This window comes from Andrographis paniculata, unplaced genomic scaffold (assembly GCF_009805555.1).
Source record: "Andrographis paniculata isolate CXL003 unplaced genomic scaffold, ASM980555v1 Contig45END, whole genome shotgun sequence".
In the NCBI taxonomy this organism is placed as follows: domain Eukaryota; kingdom Viridiplantae; phylum Streptophyta; class Magnoliopsida; order Lamiales; family Acanthaceae; genus Andrographis; species Andrographis paniculata.
The window spans coordinates 1286702-1306105 of NW_026137579.1; the positions used below are offsets into that span (position 1 = coordinate 1286702).

The 19404-nt window shown below is 38.8% G+C and overlaps 6 protein-coding genes across 10 annotated transcripts; 2 read left to right on the forward strand and 4 right to left on the reverse strand.

Annotated features, from left to right (window-relative positions):
• The first annotated feature begins 2546 nt into the window (after positions 1-2546).
• On the forward strand, positions 2547-4016 carry LOC127251972 (heavy metal-associated isoprenylated plant protein 35-like). 2 transcript variants are annotated; one of them, XM_051275951.1, is made up of 3 exons: positions 2547-2928; positions 3010-3085; positions 3175-3305. In XM_051275951.1, exons 1-3 carry the CDS (start codon positions 2698-2700, stop codon positions 3186-3188), a joined length of 321 nt encoding a protein of 106 aa, XP_051131908.1. In that variant the 5' UTR covers positions 2547-2697; the 3' UTR covers positions 3189-3305. The 2 variants fall into 2 exon arrangements, with proteins under 2 accessions (XP_051131908.1, XP_051131907.1); XM_051275950.1 differs by having other exon boundaries at positions 2550-2928; positions 3183-4016.
• Positions 4017-4134: 118 nt separating this feature from the next.
• On the reverse strand, positions 4135-6376 carry LOC127251971 (uncharacterized). The gene is made up of 2 exons (XM_051275949.1): positions 5875-6376; positions 4135-4459 (listed from the first exon to the last, which is right to left on the reverse strand). Exon 1 carries the CDS (start codon positions 6326-6328, stop codon positions 5876-5878), a length of 453 nt encoding a protein of 150 aa, XP_051131906.1. The 5' UTR covers positions 6329-6376; the 3' UTR covers positions 4135-4459; position 5875.
• A 6-nt stretch (positions 6377-6382) lies between these two features.
• LOC127251968 (aldehyde dehydrogenase 1-like) lies at positions 6383-11290 on the reverse strand. Of its 2 annotated transcripts, none has more exons than XM_051275944.1 (8): positions 10486-11075; positions 10135-10398; positions 9919-10056; positions 9699-9836; positions 9564-9625; positions 9268-9496; positions 8749-8840; positions 6383-6491 (listed from the first exon to the last, which is right to left on the reverse strand). In XM_051275944.1, the coding sequence occupies exons 1-8, from the start codon at positions 10867-10869 to the stop codon at positions 6428-6430; spliced, it is 1371 nt and encodes a 456-aa protein (XP_051131901.1). In that variant the 5' UTR covers positions 10870-11075; the 3' UTR covers positions 6383-6427. The 2 variants fall into 2 exon arrangements, with proteins under 2 accessions (XP_051131901.1, XP_051131900.1); XM_051275943.1 differs by lacking the exons at positions 6383-6491; positions 8749-8840 and adding an exon at positions 11173-11290 and having other exon boundaries at positions 8908-9496; positions 10486-10869; positions 10943-11085.
• Positions 6629-7919, forward strand: LOC127251969 (trihelix transcription factor ASIL2). The gene has a single exon (XM_051275945.1). It carries the CDS (start codon positions 6687-6689, stop codon positions 7578-7580), a length of 894 nt encoding a protein of 297 aa, XP_051131902.1. The 5' UTR covers positions 6629-6686; the 3' UTR covers positions 7581-7919.
• LOC127251970 (uncharacterized) lies at positions 11172-13737 on the reverse strand. 2 transcript variants are annotated; one of them, XM_051275947.1, is made up of 4 exons: positions 13544-13737; positions 12854-13456; positions 12507-12775; positions 11172-11301 (listed from the first exon to the last, which is right to left on the reverse strand). In XM_051275947.1, the coding sequence occupies exons 2-4, from the start codon at positions 13310-13312 to the stop codon at positions 11241-11243; spliced, it is 789 nt and encodes a 262-aa protein (XP_051131904.1). In that variant the 5' UTR covers positions 13313-13456; positions 13544-13737; the 3' UTR covers positions 11172-11240. The 2 variants fall into 2 exon arrangements, with proteins under 2 accessions (XP_051131904.1, XP_051131905.1); XM_051275948.1 differs by lacking the exon at positions 11172-11301 and adding an exon at positions 12090-12176.
• A 221-nt stretch (positions 13738-13958) lies between these two features.
• On the reverse strand, positions 13959-19131 carry LOC127251966 (uncharacterized). 2 transcript variants are annotated; one of them, XM_051275942.1, is made up of 7 exons: positions 18882-19131; positions 18647-18779; positions 17066-17169; positions 16285-16429; positions 16045-16185; positions 14811-15515; positions 13959-14738 (listed from the first exon to the last, which is right to left on the reverse strand). In XM_051275942.1, the coding sequence occupies exons 1-7, from the start codon at positions 18920-18922 to the stop codon at positions 14151-14153; spliced, it is 1857 nt and encodes a 618-aa protein (XP_051131899.1). In that variant the 5' UTR covers positions 18923-19131; the 3' UTR covers positions 13959-14150. The 2 variants fall into 2 exon arrangements, with proteins under 2 accessions (XP_051131899.1, XP_051131898.1); XM_051275941.1 differs by having other exon boundaries at positions 13959-15515.
• Between the last annotated feature and the right edge of the window lie 273 nt (positions 19132-19404).

The following is a 19404-nucleotide window of genomic DNA, read 5'->3' on the forward strand; positions in this document are numbered from 1 at the left end:
TGAGCGGCTTGTGTATAGTGAAAATGTGAAATGACCGTATAGCCCTTGAGTCCACCTACGTTGTTACACATTGGGCTGAGTCCCTAATGATGGCCCATTATAAAGCCCAATATATTCATTAATATAAAGTCCAAATCTAAAGCCCAGCTCAATTACTTACTAAGTAAGTAGTACTTAGTACTACATGGGATGGGGCCGGTTCTGTGTGTATATAACTGTTTGTCAGATCAAGATCAAACTTGCATTGTATCCGTAAATACACGTACCAAAAATTAATAACGGCTGTTAATTTTAGATATAATTTTTTTTTTTACAAAAAATATAATAGTGTGGAAACATAATATCAAATCAATTTCAATTTGATTTTGAGTCATCAACATGAACCGAAAGAAGAATGGATGTTATTTTATTATTATTATTTCTTTTTTTTTTTTTTTTTTACGAAATGAGAACGCTGCAGTCGCTACCCGAAAGTATGACAAGTGACTTGAGGTCAGGGGGTTTGAACCCACGAGACTTCATGGTCACAAGTTCAACTTTTACGCTGCTAACTACAGTATTATTATTATTGTTAATAAGTAGTGTGTGACTATTCATTCATTAATTCATGATTCATGTGAGGACAGGCCGCCCAGGTCGTCAGAGAGAGGCCATTCATGCCATATAGAATAAATATAAATAAATAAATATTGCGTGGGATCTATCTCTATCTATCTATCTGAGATGGATGGACTATGACAAAATTTCAAGACTACTTGGCAACAGTATGCAATAATCATATCAATAATATTATTGCACAATGAACATGTATATTATATTATTTGGAATTGATGTATAGAGAGCAAATTTAATCAATTCATTTTATTATTATTAATAATAATAATGCATGGAAAAAGTTGATTAGGACTGTCTCTGTCTGCCGAGTGTCTATTATTGATTAATTGATTGGGAAATTTAATTATAGTAACTCAACAAATATACAGTATATATATATATTTATTTATTTTTTGTCAAAACTCCAAAAGAAATATCCATATTTATTGGATGGATAGGGTATGATGAATGGTGACAACATGAATTGAACAACAGGCTGGTGCTCTACTGCTGCTGCTGGCCTTTCTGTTCATGTATAATACAATTTGTCATAATTACACATTGCCATTTGTCATGAATAAAGTTTAATTTATGCACAATGATTTATATTATCTATAATCATCATATATATATATATATGCTAAAATGCAAGAAAATACATTTCATAATTTGTGAATACAAAAATTAAACAACAAACCAAGCAAGATATTCTGATATATATATGTATATATATGTATATGTCACATTAAATTTATGTTAAATTTCAAACAATATATCCAAACAGAGTCATTGACTATGTGAGCCGCAGCAGTATCCCCCAAACTTCTTTAAGATACGAATGTACAGGCCATTTGCTAAATTACAATAGTATTTACATAACAAATTATTTTTCAAAAAATATTACATTCAAGTTCATTTAAATAAATAAATAAAACAAAAAAAAAAAAAAAAAAAAAACAAAAACCCAACTAAACACATAATTTATCATATTTTTGGGTTTAGGGCTTTCTTTGGAGTTTATTATTATATTATTTTTTTTATTATTATTGTAATAATAATGTCTACCTTTTTAGATGAATTATGGCTTCTTTTTCCTTATAATTACATGATAACAATTTTTTTTTTCTTTTCTTTTCTTTTCTTTTATAATTGAAGCAATGACATAACTAAGGATTTTGGCCATTACCAAGCTGTCTAAGCATATGCAGAAATATAATGTATAGCATACATAATTACGAAAAAATAAAATTAAAGAAATTTTCAATAATTGAATACATCACACACACATATATATATATATATATATATACATAAACATATATATATTGTATTATATTCCTCCAGCAAGGCATTAAATTAATTTGTCTGCTATGTTTCATGTAAGCACAGTAGATTGTGATGGCAACCTAATCTTCCATATAGTTGAATCTTAAGTCAAACTTCTCACTATACTAACACTTTTCATTATTATATTGTTATTGTACAATTTTACTAATATTTTGGTGTAAGTAACTAATTCCTCTTTTTTAATATATATTTTTTTTTTCTTGTCAATTTTTGCATAAGAATACTGATCAAGATTCCTTTTGTGTACAATTTTCCTGTACAAAGTGCCTTTGTATTCTGCAATGATCTTTTTCTAAAAGAATAGGCTTGCCACTGTAAAAAAATATAACTGCAGACTCATAAAGAAAAAAATAATAAATAAACTCACATCTCAATGGGCTTGTTGACTAAAATGATCCACACAGATTACAAACTTAGGAGAAAAAGAGTATGGATTTAAGTATTCACATTTCACAAGAAATACCCCCTAAAATAAGGGCAACTATCATCCAATTGAAGCCAGACAAATCATACAGTGCAATTCACACTTGATTTAAGTAAACTGTAAATACATACACACACATATATATATATCATATATGTGTTTGAAGTTGGACATATATAATGAAACAAAACCCAAGATTTATTTCAGCAGTCTGAGAGTTCTGACCAGAGAAGAGGAGCAAAGCTTTGAGGAGAGGATTACAGACACATTGAGAGAGAGAGAGAGAGAGAGAAATATATATATATATATATAAGGTGTATGTGTGTGTGGATATGAGGAAGCTGAGTGTTGGCAGGGCCCTGGATCGATTCTGTCTGGTCCCTGCTGCTGCTGCTTACACATCTTCTTGTCTCTGCAACAATGGCTTCTTATCTGGTCATGGAGAAGAAGAAGAAGCAAACCCACTCATTCCATCCCCAGTCAAGCACAGAACCCCCTCATCAATGAAGCTCAAGGATGCCATCGCTGGCCCCCCCACTCTTGCCTTCCAGCTCAAGCCCAAGGTCCCTCTCTCTCTCTCTCTTTCTCTCTCCAACATCAGCTACCTAGAATAGATCTCTTCATTGGCTGGTTCGATTGTGCAGAAAGTGGTGCTGAGAGTGTCGATGCACTGTGGTGGCTGCGCCAGGAAAGTCGAGAAGCACATCTCAAAACTAGAAGGTACGTAGTAGTGATTTCTTTTTAATTTAATTTTCACTTCCATTAATTTCTGTGGTGATTGAGATTGATTGTTGGTTACTTGATGCAAGAACTGCAGGCGTGACTTCGTACGAAGTGGACTTGGAGACGAAGATGGTGGTAGTAACAGGAGACATTGTTCCCTTCGAAGTCTTGGAAAGTGTCTCCAAAGTCAAAAATGCTGAGCTTTGGAATACTGAATGCTTGTGAATTGTGATTGATCACATTTACAAATTACAATACTCTCTCTCTCTCTCCCTCTCTCTCTCTCTCTATATATATATATATATACACATACATACATATAGAATCGCCTAATTAAGTTATTCCACACATGCACATGCATTCTGACCTTAATTTGGGGATCAAAGGCAAGCTAAAAATATGAAGATGGATTTCTTTAATTATCTGTGAAAATGGTGGGTCAGTCAAAAAGAAAAAAGTATCATACACTCTCTGTTGCATGGTGCACCTTGTGATCATCTCCATCTCTTCATTATTGGTTCAGAGGGGAAGAAGAATAAGATTAAATAAAAATATTTCTTGTTTGTTTGTGTTTGTTGCTTCTTTCTTTTTCTTTATTCTTGAATGGAAATGTTCTGATCTGATCTTTTTCTTTGTAAGTTGCAAAATTTTGCTTGGTTGGGTAATCATTATTATGACAGAATTTGTTTCACAAATATGGCAAGAATGGAAATTGCAGGAAAACCTGCCATACAGGGGTGACATTATATATATATATATGTGTGTGTTTATATATTGTGAATAGGTTAAATTTATCATGATTGTGCCATCCCTGTCGTCCAATTAGATGATATTCTATTACAGTGAAATGCCATCTGATCTGGGCTCCCATTGTGCGCATGTTCTTGGAAAGTCACATGAGTGTCCCTGTCCTAATTCGGAAATCTGTCTCTACTGTACATATATATGTATATATGTATATATATATGTAATGAAAAGACAAACTACTCATGTGCTGTTGATAAGAAGTTGGGAAACATTAATGTAGGAATCTTGAGCAAATATCATAATCCTAAGAAGCAATTAATAAGATCATCCAAACATGGCGTTGCCATTTGGAGGAGGTTCGTAGCTTCTGCATACAAGATATTAGATTGTTCAACCTACATCAAATTGCTTTTCAGAACATAGCAACGGCAACGACAACAATGACGGTAGTATACAAGTACTTAGAGTAAAGAAGTCGAACCGTTTAATCTTAGTAGATTCGTTCTAGAGAAAACAGAGCTTTGTAATTTACTATGTTGCAATTCAGCGCTTATTGAACGAGTGGCATTGTAGTATCTGGATAATTGTCGACCAGATCCAGACGGGGGCATCGTATCAGTCGCACTGCAGATACAAGAATGAGAACATATTAGAACTTTGCAATTCATGATCATACCCAAATAAATAAATCAAGATGCAAGAAGGTATGGTTGAAGCATTGTTGAAAATACTAATGTAGTAACTATGACAACAAATTTCTTAAGCAAGCGAACTATAAAATCTGCAGTTAGCAAACCACGAGAAACCGAAACAAGAACTATCACAATCAACCTAACAGAAAACTAGACATTAGAAATCCCAGATGATTGTTACCATCTCACTCCAATGGTTTAATCTTATATTCCCAAATGCATGAAAGAAAATTTTGATTCAATCATTGTCTCAACAGTAGCATCAGTTCATCTAATAATTTCCGCATATACGAAACAGCATCATAATATTACCTCTTTGGAGAGTATCGCAATAGTACTTGTGGCAATTATAATAAAATAACCAAGCAAATACAAGGAATTGCCTGAATTTCATCCTAGTTATTGGCGTTTAGCGACTGTAAGATAATGAAGGGTAAATTTCTTTATAATGACGTAGCATATCAGAGAGGCTAGGATATTGTGCTTGATACGATAACCACAGTCACAGCTGCTTCGTTACATAAAAACTCTTTGCAATTACCAAACTAAGGAATGTAGTGTACATGCAAATCTAGGATCATGTAACAAGTATTCATCATGTTGAATAATAGGCAATTATTGTAATCCAAATGTTGTGCGGGAATTTCCAAAATCCAATCCAAACTACAAATAGTTCGGGGCAGTCCATCGAAATGCCACAACTTTATTTGTTTTTCCTCTAAGTTCAAATTCACTGTAGGGACTAAACCTCTCTCAAATGAAATTAAGAGATGCTCAATGCTTGAAGAATCTAATTTTTCAGGACATCATCTCTTTTGTATATCAGCATCTATTCCTAACCAAGACTCTGGTTCCGGTAGACTCTTATCGACATGTCTCAAACATCTCAAAGTTATTTTATGTTCTTGTCTCTTACAGAGTGACTTCTGAAAGGTACTAAGGTTCCGGCTTCCTTGATAATGCTCTCAGAACAGGTTCTATGCAATATAGGAAACAAAACAAACAAAAAGAAAAACTTTTTTGGCCAATTTCGGATGATAATCTTTTATGATGAAAGGAATCCCTTCCAATTTCATGTTTTTTGTTCCAAGGAAGGAAGAACTCGAACAGCCTTTTAAGACAATCAATTGAAGTAAAGAGGTGTCAAACACCACCACACCAACAATAACCAATTCTGTCAGCTTCAGGCATTAAAATATTGCAGTTTACTGATCTCATCCCAAATTGTTTTCATGGCGGCATTAGGGACAAATAGGTGCACAGGAAGAAACACAGCTCATAAAACTTACCGGCAGGCCGTAACATAAGCAAAGATATAAACAATTAAGAAACCCTAATTCGTCGAACCTTATGAGGAAGAGCGGCTCCCCTCACAATCGGGAGACTGGGCGAAATTTTTGGCAGGGTACTTGGCAGTGACGACGCCGACCTCAAACACTAGATTCTGCCCGCTGGATCGTATTCCGGTGATCCCCCACCACTTGAAGAATGCCCTGACGTTGATCCCATCGATATCGGCGATTCGATTTTCGACAATCTTGCCGGTAATTCTCGGAGAATACGTAGCCAGGTAATTGTCAGGTGGAAGCGTCACCCGACACTTATCCCCTAGCCTAACCACGAAAAGGCCAGATGTACGGTTTAGGGCATAGGATTCAACGTTGGTGGGAAGAAGCCCGACCGGGAACCCGAACTTAATCAATTCGTCGTGCGCGCTGCTGCCGCCATTCGCGGCGGCCGCCGCGAAGGAGACGATAGACAAACAGAGGAGAAGCACAATTCGGTGCGCCGCCATGGCCATGGAGAGATGGATTAGTACAATACACTGTCGAATTACAGGATAATTTGTGTGCAGAGAAGATCAGAAGAAATATCTGGGCGGTGGGCGGGCCCGAACGAGCTATCTTCCACAGGTGCCACGTGTCCTGATCTTGGAGACGTCGATTTTGGGTGGATCCCACGACCTCGGACACCAAATAAGTAAATAATCAATTCCCAACTCCTATGACTGAATACTGATACTGATTATTTTAATTTAGGAACAGTAATTAATTATTTTTAATTTTTTTACCTGGACATACAAATTGATTGTTGAATACAGAATCAATCAGAGAACCAAAACCCTAATTAGAATCAGAACCCTCTTACAACCCGTCACGATGAAGAACCCTGGTTCCTACGCTTACAGAGCTGACAACGCAATGGAGTACGACGAAGATTTTGAGGAAGATGACGAGAATCCAGATCAGGGGTTCAATCAAAATGGATATTTCGGCAATTACGACGATTCGAAGAGGCACCCGAAGAAGCGAAAGCTGGAGTCTTTCGTCGCGAAAAACGAATTCACTTCTCGGAGGGAAATTTGGAGCGAAGAGGAGATCGCTCTGCTGTTGGACGTGTGGGGTGAGAGGTACATGGAATTGGGGAGGAGGAGTTTGAGGGCGGATGATTGGGCGGACGTGACCGAGAAAGTGGCGGAGATGAGCGGAGTTGAGAGGTCGGAGGTCGAGTGTAGGAACCAATTGGATGTTCTGAAGAACAAGTACAAGAAAGAAAGGGCCAAAATGGAGAGTGGGCAGGAGAGCAAGTGGATGTTTTTCAAGAAGATGGATGTGATGCTGAACTTGAGGGCAAGGCCCCCTGCTGGCTTGGGCTGTGGAATTGATTCAGGGGAGTACGTGTTTATGAATCCTCGGGTGTATTTGGATAGGTCTAATGTGATGGATGAGATGAGGGATAGTCCAGGGCAGTCGGACGAGGAGGACGAAGATGATGGTGATGATGGTTTGGGAGGTGAGGAGGAGGTAGATGGGGAGTCTGCTAGACTTCTAGCAGATTCGATTCAAAGGTTTGGGGAGATATATGAGAAGATTGAGGAGAATAAGAGGAATCAGATGCTGGAATTGGAGAAAATGAGGCAGGATTTTCAGAGGGACTTGGAGATGCAGAAGAAGCAGATTGTTGATCGAGCACAGGCTGAGATTGCTAAACTAAGAGACATGGATGACGAGGAGGATAACACCGATTCTTCTTCAGAGAATCTTGGGGATTGATGTTGGTAATTTCAACTCGTGGATATCGAATGTGGTATTTGTTTAATGGTCGGTGTACACCTTGAATTGGATTTTGATTTTAACCAACTGCTATTCAGATGAGATGATCCCCCATGATATTTCAGTTTAGTTTGTGCCATCTGTTGTTAAATTGGATGTTTTTGTTTATTGCTGGTAATGATTGTACGCCACGTTAAGAAATGTTTTGGGGTAGTGTAGTGTTATTTGGACTCCTAAGGCTCTCATTTGAGTGAATAAATGTGTGCTTGTCTCCTTCTAGATAGACATTTTGGCTAATGGATTTATCGAGAATCTCTGCAGGGATTGTGTTTTAATGTTCTTGGAATAGTAAGTAGTAACCTACTTTCCATATGAACATAAAAAAGATTTATTTTTGTAGCCGATTGGATTGTCTAGTTTTGGTAGTAAAGTTTACTCATCTTTTGGTTGCATTAATTGAATCGATGGAAGAAGGTAATATAAATCATAGTAACATCCTTGCATCGCGCTATTTTACAACATCTTCATCTAAATATATGCACACCTTCTGCCAATGGAATTTCTAAATTACATTGTGTGAGAAACAGGGTAGGACAGGAAGGAGGTACAGTTGATTATCTACATAAAGCAGGTAAGTCTGTTAACTATGTTTAATTGGTAATCTGTTATGTTTCAAGTCACAGTAGTTTAAATTATTTGATGTTAGAGAGGAAAGCCTCTAATTTTTCGTAGGAGTATGGATGATATTAGACCCGACTACTTGGCTTGAGCTTGAATTATTATAAGGTTGTCTATTAGAAAGCTTGAGTAAGTATAGAACACAATGCCATTTATCTAAATGTGCATAGTTGCAATTATATCTAAACAAACACAGCTGAAAATATATCAGCTTGTCACGGCAGTTAATTTTCCAATAATCGTCAAATAGATTAATTTCATTTTTGGCAAGTCATGCTCTTATTTGTCTCTATAACAGGATGAAATACATTATAGCATGTTGTTACCCAGTTAAGTAATTCTTGCTGAGACTGAACACGATTTATGTTTCATATGAAATGCTATAACACAATTCATGCTCAATATGGTTTTAGGCTTTCAGCTTACTCGTGTAGAAATTCCACAGCTGTAATTAAGCTAAATATAGAGTTAGTAAAATCCAACTGTTTACCATAATGATATTCTTGAGCTTGGTTCATGGAGGACATTGGAAATTGAGTGATTCTGCTTCTTCGGAACTTTCACTTGTATGTGTGCGTTCAGCTGTAAAATGATAGAAGATATATATGTTTGATTGATTGTGAATGAACTGTGCAAATGTGTTGCGGAAGTTTTGATGTTTGATAGATTCATGTAGAGAAGTGCAGGAATGCTTCCTAGAACTCATTCGATGCGTAAAAATCCAGGTATATATATATATATATATGTATTATCTTACAGATCCCATTTTTTTCACTGTGATAATCTGCGAGAAGCTATCCCTTTTATATAACTTTATTGCGGCTTTTAGACACAATGTATAAGCCCTATATGCATTTCTCTAACACTTATTTCTTTCTCTTCACTTAAAAAATTCTTCTGTTAGATCGATTTTCAAGATCTCTGGTTGCCCATATACTCCTTGCATTATTCTCTATGTAAGTTTTCACAGCCAGGGAGAGTCGTAGATGGCAGTCGCAACAGACTTAACCTGTAGGTATTTGTGCAGAGATTCCATCCCCAAATCCCTCCCGAAACCACTCATCTTATAGCCACCAAAGGGTAGGTCTGGGCCGAGTGAAAGGTAGCAGTTGATCCAAACTACGCCGGCCTTGATAGCCCTTGACACCGTGTTGGCTATATTCAAGTTGTTTGTCATAATTCCAGCTGCAAGTCCGTACTTGGTAGCATTTGCTCGCTTGATTGCCTCCTCTACAGTCCTGCAGTTTGAATAGTAAGTTTTCAATCCTCGTCTAAATTTACTACTGTTTCTGCGGGTGTTCTTACTTGAACTTCATGACTGACATAACCGGCCCGAATATCTCCTCTGTGGCAATCGTCATGTTGTCCTGATCAAGAGATTTGAGTTCTTTCATTACATCTATACACTCGGGTGCATTTTCGTGTTCTTCTAATACTTACTGCAACATCTGCGAAGATTGTTGGCTCGATGTAGTAACCTTTTCTGTTGCAAGACTTGCCACCTGTTAGTAATGTCGCGCCTTCCTTCTTCCCTTTCTCGATGAACCAAAGTATCCTTTCGTACTGCTTCTTGTCGACCTAAATAGAGATTGAAGGATCGATATACTGTGTAGTAGGGAGTCGAAGATGATTGAATCGAACTTTGTAAAACTCGTCATACTTGAGGCCCTTGTTGAACATTCGGATCGAAAGGATCCCCGACCACCCATGCGTTTGCCTTCGCCACCAGCTTCGCGACGAATGTATCGTATATACCTTCCTGAATAAATACCCGCGTCCCTGCCACGCACATCTCCCCCTGGATTCGAACATCTATTAGATAGATACAAAAAAATTAATTGAATTGAATGTCGAATTAAAGAAATCAAATCGTTGCCTTGTTGTACATGGCTCCATTTAGAGCAAGATCGACGATTTTATCGACGTCGACATCGTCGAAAACGATGATGGGGGAGTTGCCTCCGAGCTCCAAGCACACCTGCTTCAGGTTGCTCATGGCTGCCGCCTGCATCACCAGACGACCCACCTCGGTCGACCCTGTAAAACTGACCTTGTCGACGTCCATGTGGGAAGCGATGGTGGCGCCCGCAGTGTGGCCATATCCCGTCACGATGTTCACCACTCCGTCGGGGATGCCTGCCTGCGACGCCGACGACGACGGCTAGAATTTTCCGATGACAGAAAATAAATTAAACGGTCGGATTAATGGATTGGCGGTTATGATTACCAGCTTCGCTAAATTAGCTAAGTAGAGCGCGGAAAGAGGGGTCTGCTCGGCGGGCTTGACGACCATGGTGCAGCCGGCGGCCATGGCCGGGGCAACTTTGAAGGAGAACACATACGTCGGAAAGTTCCAGGGAATGATATGGCCGACGACGCCGATCGGTTCGCACAGAGTGTACGCCTGCGTCTCCGACGACATCTTTAATGTTGCGCCGTGGATCTTGTCGGCGGCGCCGGCAAAGTAACGGATGAGATCGGCGGCCATCGGAATATCGACGGCTAGGACGTGGCTGTAGAGCTTTCCGGCGTCGATGGTGTCCAGCGCCGCCAATTCCTCTGCATTTTCGTCGATCAAGTCTGCGAATTTCAGCATTATCGTCCTCCTCATCTGCAGGGAAAGCAATTAAGGGAATCAGAATTTAGAAATGATAATTAGTTGTGTTAAGTGAATGGGTACAGACAGAAGCAGGAAAACGTGGCCAGGGGCCATTGTCGAAAGCTTCACGGGCAGCTTTGACTGCCAAGTCGACGTCTTCCTTGTCGGCTTCAGCTATATTTGCTATTACATCTTCTGTCCTCGGATCTACTGTCTCGAATCTTTTTCCTGCAGCCATTAGCAGAAAATGAATACATAACATAGCCACGTGGCCCCATTCAGAAGATAGACATGATATGATAATACATATATAACCTGAAATGGAGTCAACAAATTGGCCATTGATGAACAGCTTCGTGAATTTGATCTCCGGAATTTGAATTTTAGCTCCATTGCCATTGCTGCTCGTCATGACTCGATGATCCAGATGATAACTCCAATCTGCTATATATTTATAGATAGATAAATGATGGTGTTCGTGTCGTGTCGATCTGTGCAGTTTGTAATGGGTGCCGAAGCCTAACTTGGAAAAGGGCCAAAAGGCTATCACTACATTCACATCTAATTAAATATATATATATATATTTAGCTTCTTAACAATTACTTTGGTGGTAGAGTGAATTAGTCAGTTATTGTAAAAGGATAGATTACTAAGGTATTCGGCCATGTAAATGAACTGTTGGAACACTTCGAAGAGGAAATCGGAGGGCTAGCTAATTATTAAAACCTAATTTTCAGGCAGCACAGCACAGGTAGGTAGGCTTTCGAGTTCTAGTTTAGTAAAGAACCTATGTATCTATGCTTATAAATCAAACGGCACTTGGTTAATCAGACTTAACCTCGTTGGGTTAATCAACCACAGTTAATAATTAAAGTATCATCACCTTCTGTAAATTAGATAGTCAATATAGTCGGACAAGAAGGGTGCATTGGATGCCATCTGGTGGACCACACCATATATTATTGCATACTTATTATGTATGTATGAGAATCAATGGACTTGCTTTGTCTTGGGCATCGATCTGCAGTAGTAGTATCACAGGTAGGTAGTCAGCCAGCCCTAGCTAGTTTATGTGCACAGTAATCAGTGCGTGTGTGTGTGTACTTGGAGGAGGTCTGGTCATCCTAGCATAGCAGTAGCAGAGATATTTCTTGTATGGGCAACTTCCATCATCACATCACATGGATTGCAGCTGATTGATGTCTCAAGATTTAGATGATGATGGTGATGATGCACTTTCTCACTCCCAAGCCCCGACAACACAGACAAAAACATTAATGGGAATTGCTCAAATCTGTTTGCTGTGTTTCCTCTTCATCTTCCAAACATCCCAACATTATAAAAACATAAACATTACATACAGAATATATATATATATATATAAGATGGGAAGATGGGGCCTTGAAGAAAGCAAGAAAATGAGCACAAGCGTGGCATTGGTGTAAGAGCCCATGGCCACGCCCCCAAAACCCAATTTTCTGATCCCAAATCAAAACAACCATGGATTATCCAAATCTTGTAATTAAAGCTAATGGCGACAGGAAAATACAACACAAATTAAAAAAATAAGTACAAGAAAATCTGGCCTGGATTTATCCAAATCTCCGGTACAAATGGCAATAAAATATAATTAAAAAGAAGTACTCACCAAGAGGGAGAAGCCCTTTCAGAATCCGACGACGACGATGAGGAAATTGAAATCAACCCGTTATTGTAATTATAATTGGAATTGGAATCGCTTCCCGTCGTGCAAATCGATCCCGCATCTCTCAGGGACACCGACGGACCCTCCGCCGGCAGCTTCTTCATCGGAGTCAGCGGCGGCGTCGCTGAGTGGCTGCCGCCCGGCGAGTCGTCGTCGTCCTCCTCTTCCAGCCGGGACGGCGACGTGCCCGGCGTTTCAAACGGGGTGTCCGCCTGCATGTAATTGCAAGCTAAATGTCAATTAATTAAATCAACAGCCGCATAAATAGAATCAAAGGTGTAATTAAGAACCTTAGGAATTTGGGTTGTTCCATTAATGAGGGTTTCGTGGAGGTCGTAGATTGGGTTGCATATGTACATGGGGTGTCCGTCGCTGCTCGTGGCGGTGCCGGCTGAGGATGGAGAACCGAGGTGTTCGACCGGGGCTGAGATGGCGGACAATGCGGGAGAACCCGCCGGTTGCTGCTTCTCCGGCGCGGCGGCGGGGAAGAGAAAGCTCCGGGGAGCCGGAAGAACACCCTGATAGTAGAAGCTGCAGAGAGACGGGGCATGGGGATGCCGAGCCGTCAGTTGTTCAGGATCGGCGGCGGAAGCAGAATTAGGACGCTTCCGATGGTTGCCACGTGTACGGAGGAAAAGGGAGCAGTAGAGCTCGGCAAGGAGAAGCAAAACGAGGGCCAGAACCAAGGCCAGGGTGACGACGATCACCATTGCAGCTCCCATCACCACCTTCGAAGACCCTCCTTTCATCTATTCTCCAGTTTCAGTATTATTAATAGTTAATACTTACGAAAATTGCGTAGAGTAGTGTAGTGTAGTGGGGGATGTGGTTCGGTTTGGCGGGAAATTAATCAGAGGGAGAGATTTGTGGGAAATGGGCAATTGGAGATCGATCTGGAATCGGGAAATGGAAATGAGTCAGTCACTCAGTAGTACTAAATACATACTGTTGAAGGAAGAAGATAAGAGAAGAAGAGGGACCTCAACAGTCGTCCATGGCTATGACCACTACTGATGTTTCCATGGTCGTCGTACCGTACGAGGTTTGTTTCACCTCACCCTTTTATTCATCCCAATGACTGGTAACATTTTATTTACATAATGAAAGTAAATAGTAAATAAAAAGAAAGATTCAGAGAGTGGTACGTTGGGTTATGCTTTACACAAAGTTGGCAGCTTTATACCGTTAATATGTTAACTAAAACCAGACAAAGTGAAAAAGCCACATATTAACTGGTCAAACGGAATCATGCTTGGGTTGATTTTTTATTTTTATTTTTTTAAAAAAAAGCAGAGAAAGTATGGTGTAGAACATGTCTCAAGTACTTATTTCACAAATGCCATAAATGCTGCTGAATCACTAAGGTTACACACAGACTTACAGCACTACAAACAATAGCAAACAATGGGGTTGGCAGTTGGCACTCAAATGCAAATCTTCACACGCACAACAATTAGTCAGTGGCTTATGTATGATGTATGTCAAGTTCAAACATACCAAGAAAGAAGACTAGGGAGAATAGGAACAAACAATTAGCCACCGGAGACAAGACAAGGTAAGGAGGCAACCTTCATTTTAGTGATTTCTCTATCTACCCCTCAGGGCAGCAAACCTGGCAGCTAGATCGTCGTAGTCGGGTAGCTTGGGATGCACATGGGGCGCCTGGTTTTCTCCCTGAAAGCTGTTGGCACGGTTATAGACCTTTTTAGGCTCCGGCGAAGCAGCAGCAGCAGTTTGCTCGGGTGGAAGAGAAACCGATCTTGTGGGTGCTGTTGCTGCCTCGTGTTTCTTATTACGGGTGTCTCTGCTTCGATCCATGGATGGCCCACTGGCTTCATCGGGAATCTTGGTAAATGGAGGTTGCTGATCTGGGACCTTTTTCCTCGACTTCCCTGGTTCATAGCTTGATGGTTTTTTGCTGTAATGAAGGAGCAGCTTGTCTATCATCCTCTCTTCATCATCTTTTCGGTGGTGGTCCTCGTTGAACAGTCCCTGCAGGCCCTTTCTGGAATGGTCCCTTCTCTTACCCGAGCTTGTATTCGCAGCACTGAGATCTTCAGGAGTGTCCTCTGTATCATAGCTTGATGATGATTTATGGTTTTTTCTTCGAAGTGATCTTGGTTTAGGCAAGGGAATTTGTTCTTCTTGATAGTCGAGATCTTCATGACGATAACCCTGTAATTTAGCAATCCGTTGGTCATGGCCATAATGACTTATTTCATTATTTGACCTGTCCGAGCTGCTAACCTTACGACTTCCACCGCTAGAGGCAGGGTCAAACAAGTGGCCATTTGAATCCAAATCACCATATCCAGAAGCTTTACTGTTTCCTTGTTCATCTTCCTTTGGTTTGCTGTAAGGAGGACGGGCAGCTTTGTCTTTCTGTTTAACATATGGTGGAGGGAGGGGACAATCAGAAAGTGTTTTTGATCTGGTTGATCCATTCTCATGATTGTTTTTAGACGAGCTTCTTCTGTTGTCATGGCCGAAAGGTTCGTCATATGGGGCCTCATTTTCAGATTTTCCCTGGTGTTCCCCAAAACTTGAAGCAAATCCTGCTCTTCCATAGAATAATTCATCCTTGTCTTCCCATTTCTTGGGATTACGGACTCCATTACTGAGTCTTGTATCTGCACCATGACCATTATCCTGCATTTTCCCATGTGAGGAATGGCTTGATATTTCTGCCTTCATTTCTCTATCACCGTTTTCAACAGGATACGAATGCTTATATTGCCTTCCATGATATGGAGCTTCATTTTCACTTTGTGAACTATTTCCTCCTCTCTTCAACAATGAGTTTTCTCTGTCCCCATTTGCATCTCTCCTTCCAGCCATGTGGTGATCTCCGTCATCTCTTCTCCTTGCATTACCCTCTCCATAGCTGCGCGCTTTGCTTTTCTCAACAAGGCCTTGTTTTTGTTTCGCCATATCGGCTTTATGGACTTCAGCCTAGCAATGTCAATTTTGGGATTGCATGCATTAGTCATGACAACACCCACAATAGCCACAATAATAATCTAAACCACAAGATTCTCGACCACCAACAAATACTTAAAAGTGCATATAATGCAAAGATCAAGTATATATATCACCATTTGTAAATATCAACAAGTCTTCAAAAAAAAAAACCTCTGTATTTTTTGTTTTTTATATAGTACCACATGTAAAGATATATGTTCTTATGGCCTGGGTCAAAACACTAGATTAAATGTTAATTTGATATAGCATTGGAATAACACCACCACACACTTCAGTTATCTGATGAAAACTAAATCGCTCTCAATTATCTACTAAGGCCATGGTTACCACATATAATTACTACTTGTGCGTTACTTAATATATAAGGTTAAATAATAACCAATAAACCCTTATTAAACATACCCTAAGCTATTGCTAAGGTTACTAGTACTAATATCGAAAAGGTAGATGGCAAGAACTCATTCATAACCAAGAAGTGTTTTGTTTCATAGAGATGTACCTGTGCAACAACTGCCGGACCAACGATCCTCTTTTCAAAGCCCTTGGAGTCCCAGTTTATCGAGAACTCTGAAGCTATATTTTGCAACACCCGGACTTTCTTTTCGGAAGTAGCAGGTCTTGATGATACTTTCTCAACAAACTAGCAATAGGCATGAAGTTTGTTGAAAGTCAATATATGTCGGTACTATTACTATAACTTCTCCATCCACTGGAATGACCGGAGAATTGAAGGTCATACCTTTTGATTAACAAAGGTTTCTAAGCCACTTCCATATCTCTCTTGAAATGTATCTCGGAGGTCACGCAGTTCAGGCAAATCAGAAAACCTTGCAGCAGCATACATTAGCGATGCAATAACCTCCTTGCATTCTTCAGGGCATTCCCTGAGAAGAAAGCAATAAAGAAGCATAAAGGTCAATATCATCCTTTCAATGCTTCAATCTCTGAGAACTGAAGTTTGGATGCAAGTAGGTTACTGTAACCTAAGTTCGCCACTGTAATGTATATCAAGTTAAATGTATTTTACTGACAAAAACCTTAATAAATTTTGGGCAGCTTCAATTTGCCCACAATGTCAATGATAAAATCTTCAACACCTAATGGAACATTTTTTTTTTTCAATCATATCAATTTTCTGGTTAATGGATGCGTTATTTAAGTGTCCGGTGAAAAAATTACACACTTAGATGACACTAACAATCATACAGGTCATGTAACCTTGCATCTCCATGCTTTTCAGAGAAAATGCCATTTACTTTGAGATTTTGTTTCATAAGTAAAGTAGCATAAATTTATTATGAGGTTTCCTTGCTGCATACACTAGAGGTTTCTGACCTGCCCTAGAAAGAGATGTCTCCAGAAAACATAATATGTTGAGCATGTCTTAAACTAAAACTTAATCACACAATTAAGAAACCTTACCGAAAGCACAAAATCTTCTAGTCAAAATATATAAAAAAACCCAAATACAAACTTCGAAGGAAATGAAATAAGCTGGATTTAGGAGTAGTGGATCATACTCTAGTTTCTGCATTGTTGAAAGCTGCTTCAAGATATACTCGCACGATTGGTCAAGATAATCGTAGCAAGACAAGATATTCATTCCAGCAATATACTCGTCAGTCTGTTAATGCAATAAAATGAAAAGCAACCATATGAGTAGAAGTTCAAGTATAAAATAAACTAATTTTAATGTCATCATTGTAACAAGCACACTAAACTAATAGCAATAACATGTACAATATAAAATCAAAATACAGTTATAAACACACTGACACTAGTCAATCATCCAGTTATAATTGATTACATCAAAATAAATAGAATGAATTCAGTTGCACTTCAATCAGCATGGCAGTCACCTCCGCATCCCCTCATCTATAAGACAAAACAGAATAAAAATCTCAAACTGATACATGGTGGATTGTGTTGGCACATTTTTTAATCCGGTTGATCTGGTTAGTGCTGCAAGGTGACAAGCTGCTGCATGAGGACTTTTCTAGGGCACAGCTTTGGTTGGAGATAGTATAAAGCAGGAGTAGTAAATGTCTGAATGATAGTTACATCACAAGGCAACTGATCTTATAAAATGAGTAAACAGTTATAGTATGAAAATGATGTTCATTAAATATTTTAAGTGTTGCTGTGTGAAATGAAAAATAATTGTTGGTCAAATCATAAGCCATAATCATTCAGTTTCATCAGAAGACTTAAAAGAGGACAAATAGAAGTCCAGCCCATTGAGCTAGAATCTCATTAAAGACAAACATATAGTTTCAAGAAGCAACAAGGTAAACTTGTTTTTGCAAAACTTGATTGTGCCAATTGGACTTTACAAGACGGCAGTTTTCTTCATGGAGTTCAGATACTTTATAAGAACAGCCTGGCAGGAAATCAATAATAATATAGATAATTAAAATAAGAACCAATGATATTAACACACCTTGTGAAAATTTACGATGGTGGGAATATAATCCTTCATCTACTTCCATAATAATTTATTTAGTTTCAGTTTGAATTAAGAAGTAGATTTCAAATTTGGTGAGCTTACACATACATGTATCAATAATTACTAATAGACTCATTTCACCTGTCCAATGTGTTTTCCATTCTTTAATCCATATCAACCATATGTCAATCAGATACAAAATCCAACAAGTAAATGACATAGTCTAACATCTGTAGCTGAAGTAACTTCTTTCCAAAACAGCCAAAGAAATACATCCAAACACATCACTATTATTCATGTTAATCGTATTACTCATAAAATATAAACAAAAACAAAAAAAACCAGTAAACCTAAACCAAGACGGCATAACATTCAATCCTAACACTTCCTTGTCGTTTGATTTCTAGGTTTTGTCATTAAATTTTCATGAGTTTGGGTAAATCTAGCAATCAATCTAAAGTTTGAAACCATTTCATGAAATTCAGAAAATTGAGGTTGTAGATAAATTAGAAAAATCGAACTCCAACTTCAGCCTCCTAAGCATAGATCTTACTTGAAACTAAATGAAGTATAAATAAACTCCCAATGCGAGACCGTCCCCCAAATTCTATCAAATCAAACTGAGAAATCGAAATCAGATTATGTGAATACCCACCCTTCCATAGGCGTTAATATCGAGCCCATTACTGAGAAGCTTGCCCAGATCCTCTTTCAGGAACCTCTGCTTCGCCTCCGCCCTCTTCCGCACCACCTCCATCCTCGCCCGAGTCGTTTTGATCAGCGACTTGCTGCTCATGCACAAAAACATCAACAACAAACAATCGCAAATGAAAATTAAAAAATTATATCAAAACACAAAGCAACAACAGCATTTGAAAGAGATCCCCCACCATTTGACGGTGAATCCACGGCCAAGGATGCCGTCAAGCATTTTGAATCTCCGATTTGTTTCCGCTTTCACGAGATTCTTAGATTCAAAAAAAGAAACAAAAAGTACGATAAACCGAACCCAACAACTTTATCGAGTAAAAGCACCGGAAATGGGAGTGGGAAGGATGGTGGGTTTCACGAACTATGGGTCCGCCATAGCCATCAAGCACAAATTAAATTTAGCTGGTGCGAGTGCGACGGAATATTATATACAAATATAGATACATATATACATACAGCGGATTTGGACGTTGCAAGGTGGCCCCAGCTGTGAACCGATTAGCTTTTTCAATTACAGTCTCTGACTCTGAGTAAGGACAACATTCAAATTCCAGTCTTTTAAGACGCTCTTATTTTCCATTTTTCAAATAAGATAAATAAATTATTATTATTATTATTATTTCTATAGTTATTGGTGTGTTTATTTATTATTATTTTTTTTTATGAATTTGAAAAAAAGTTGGTTTAAATTTAATACGAAAA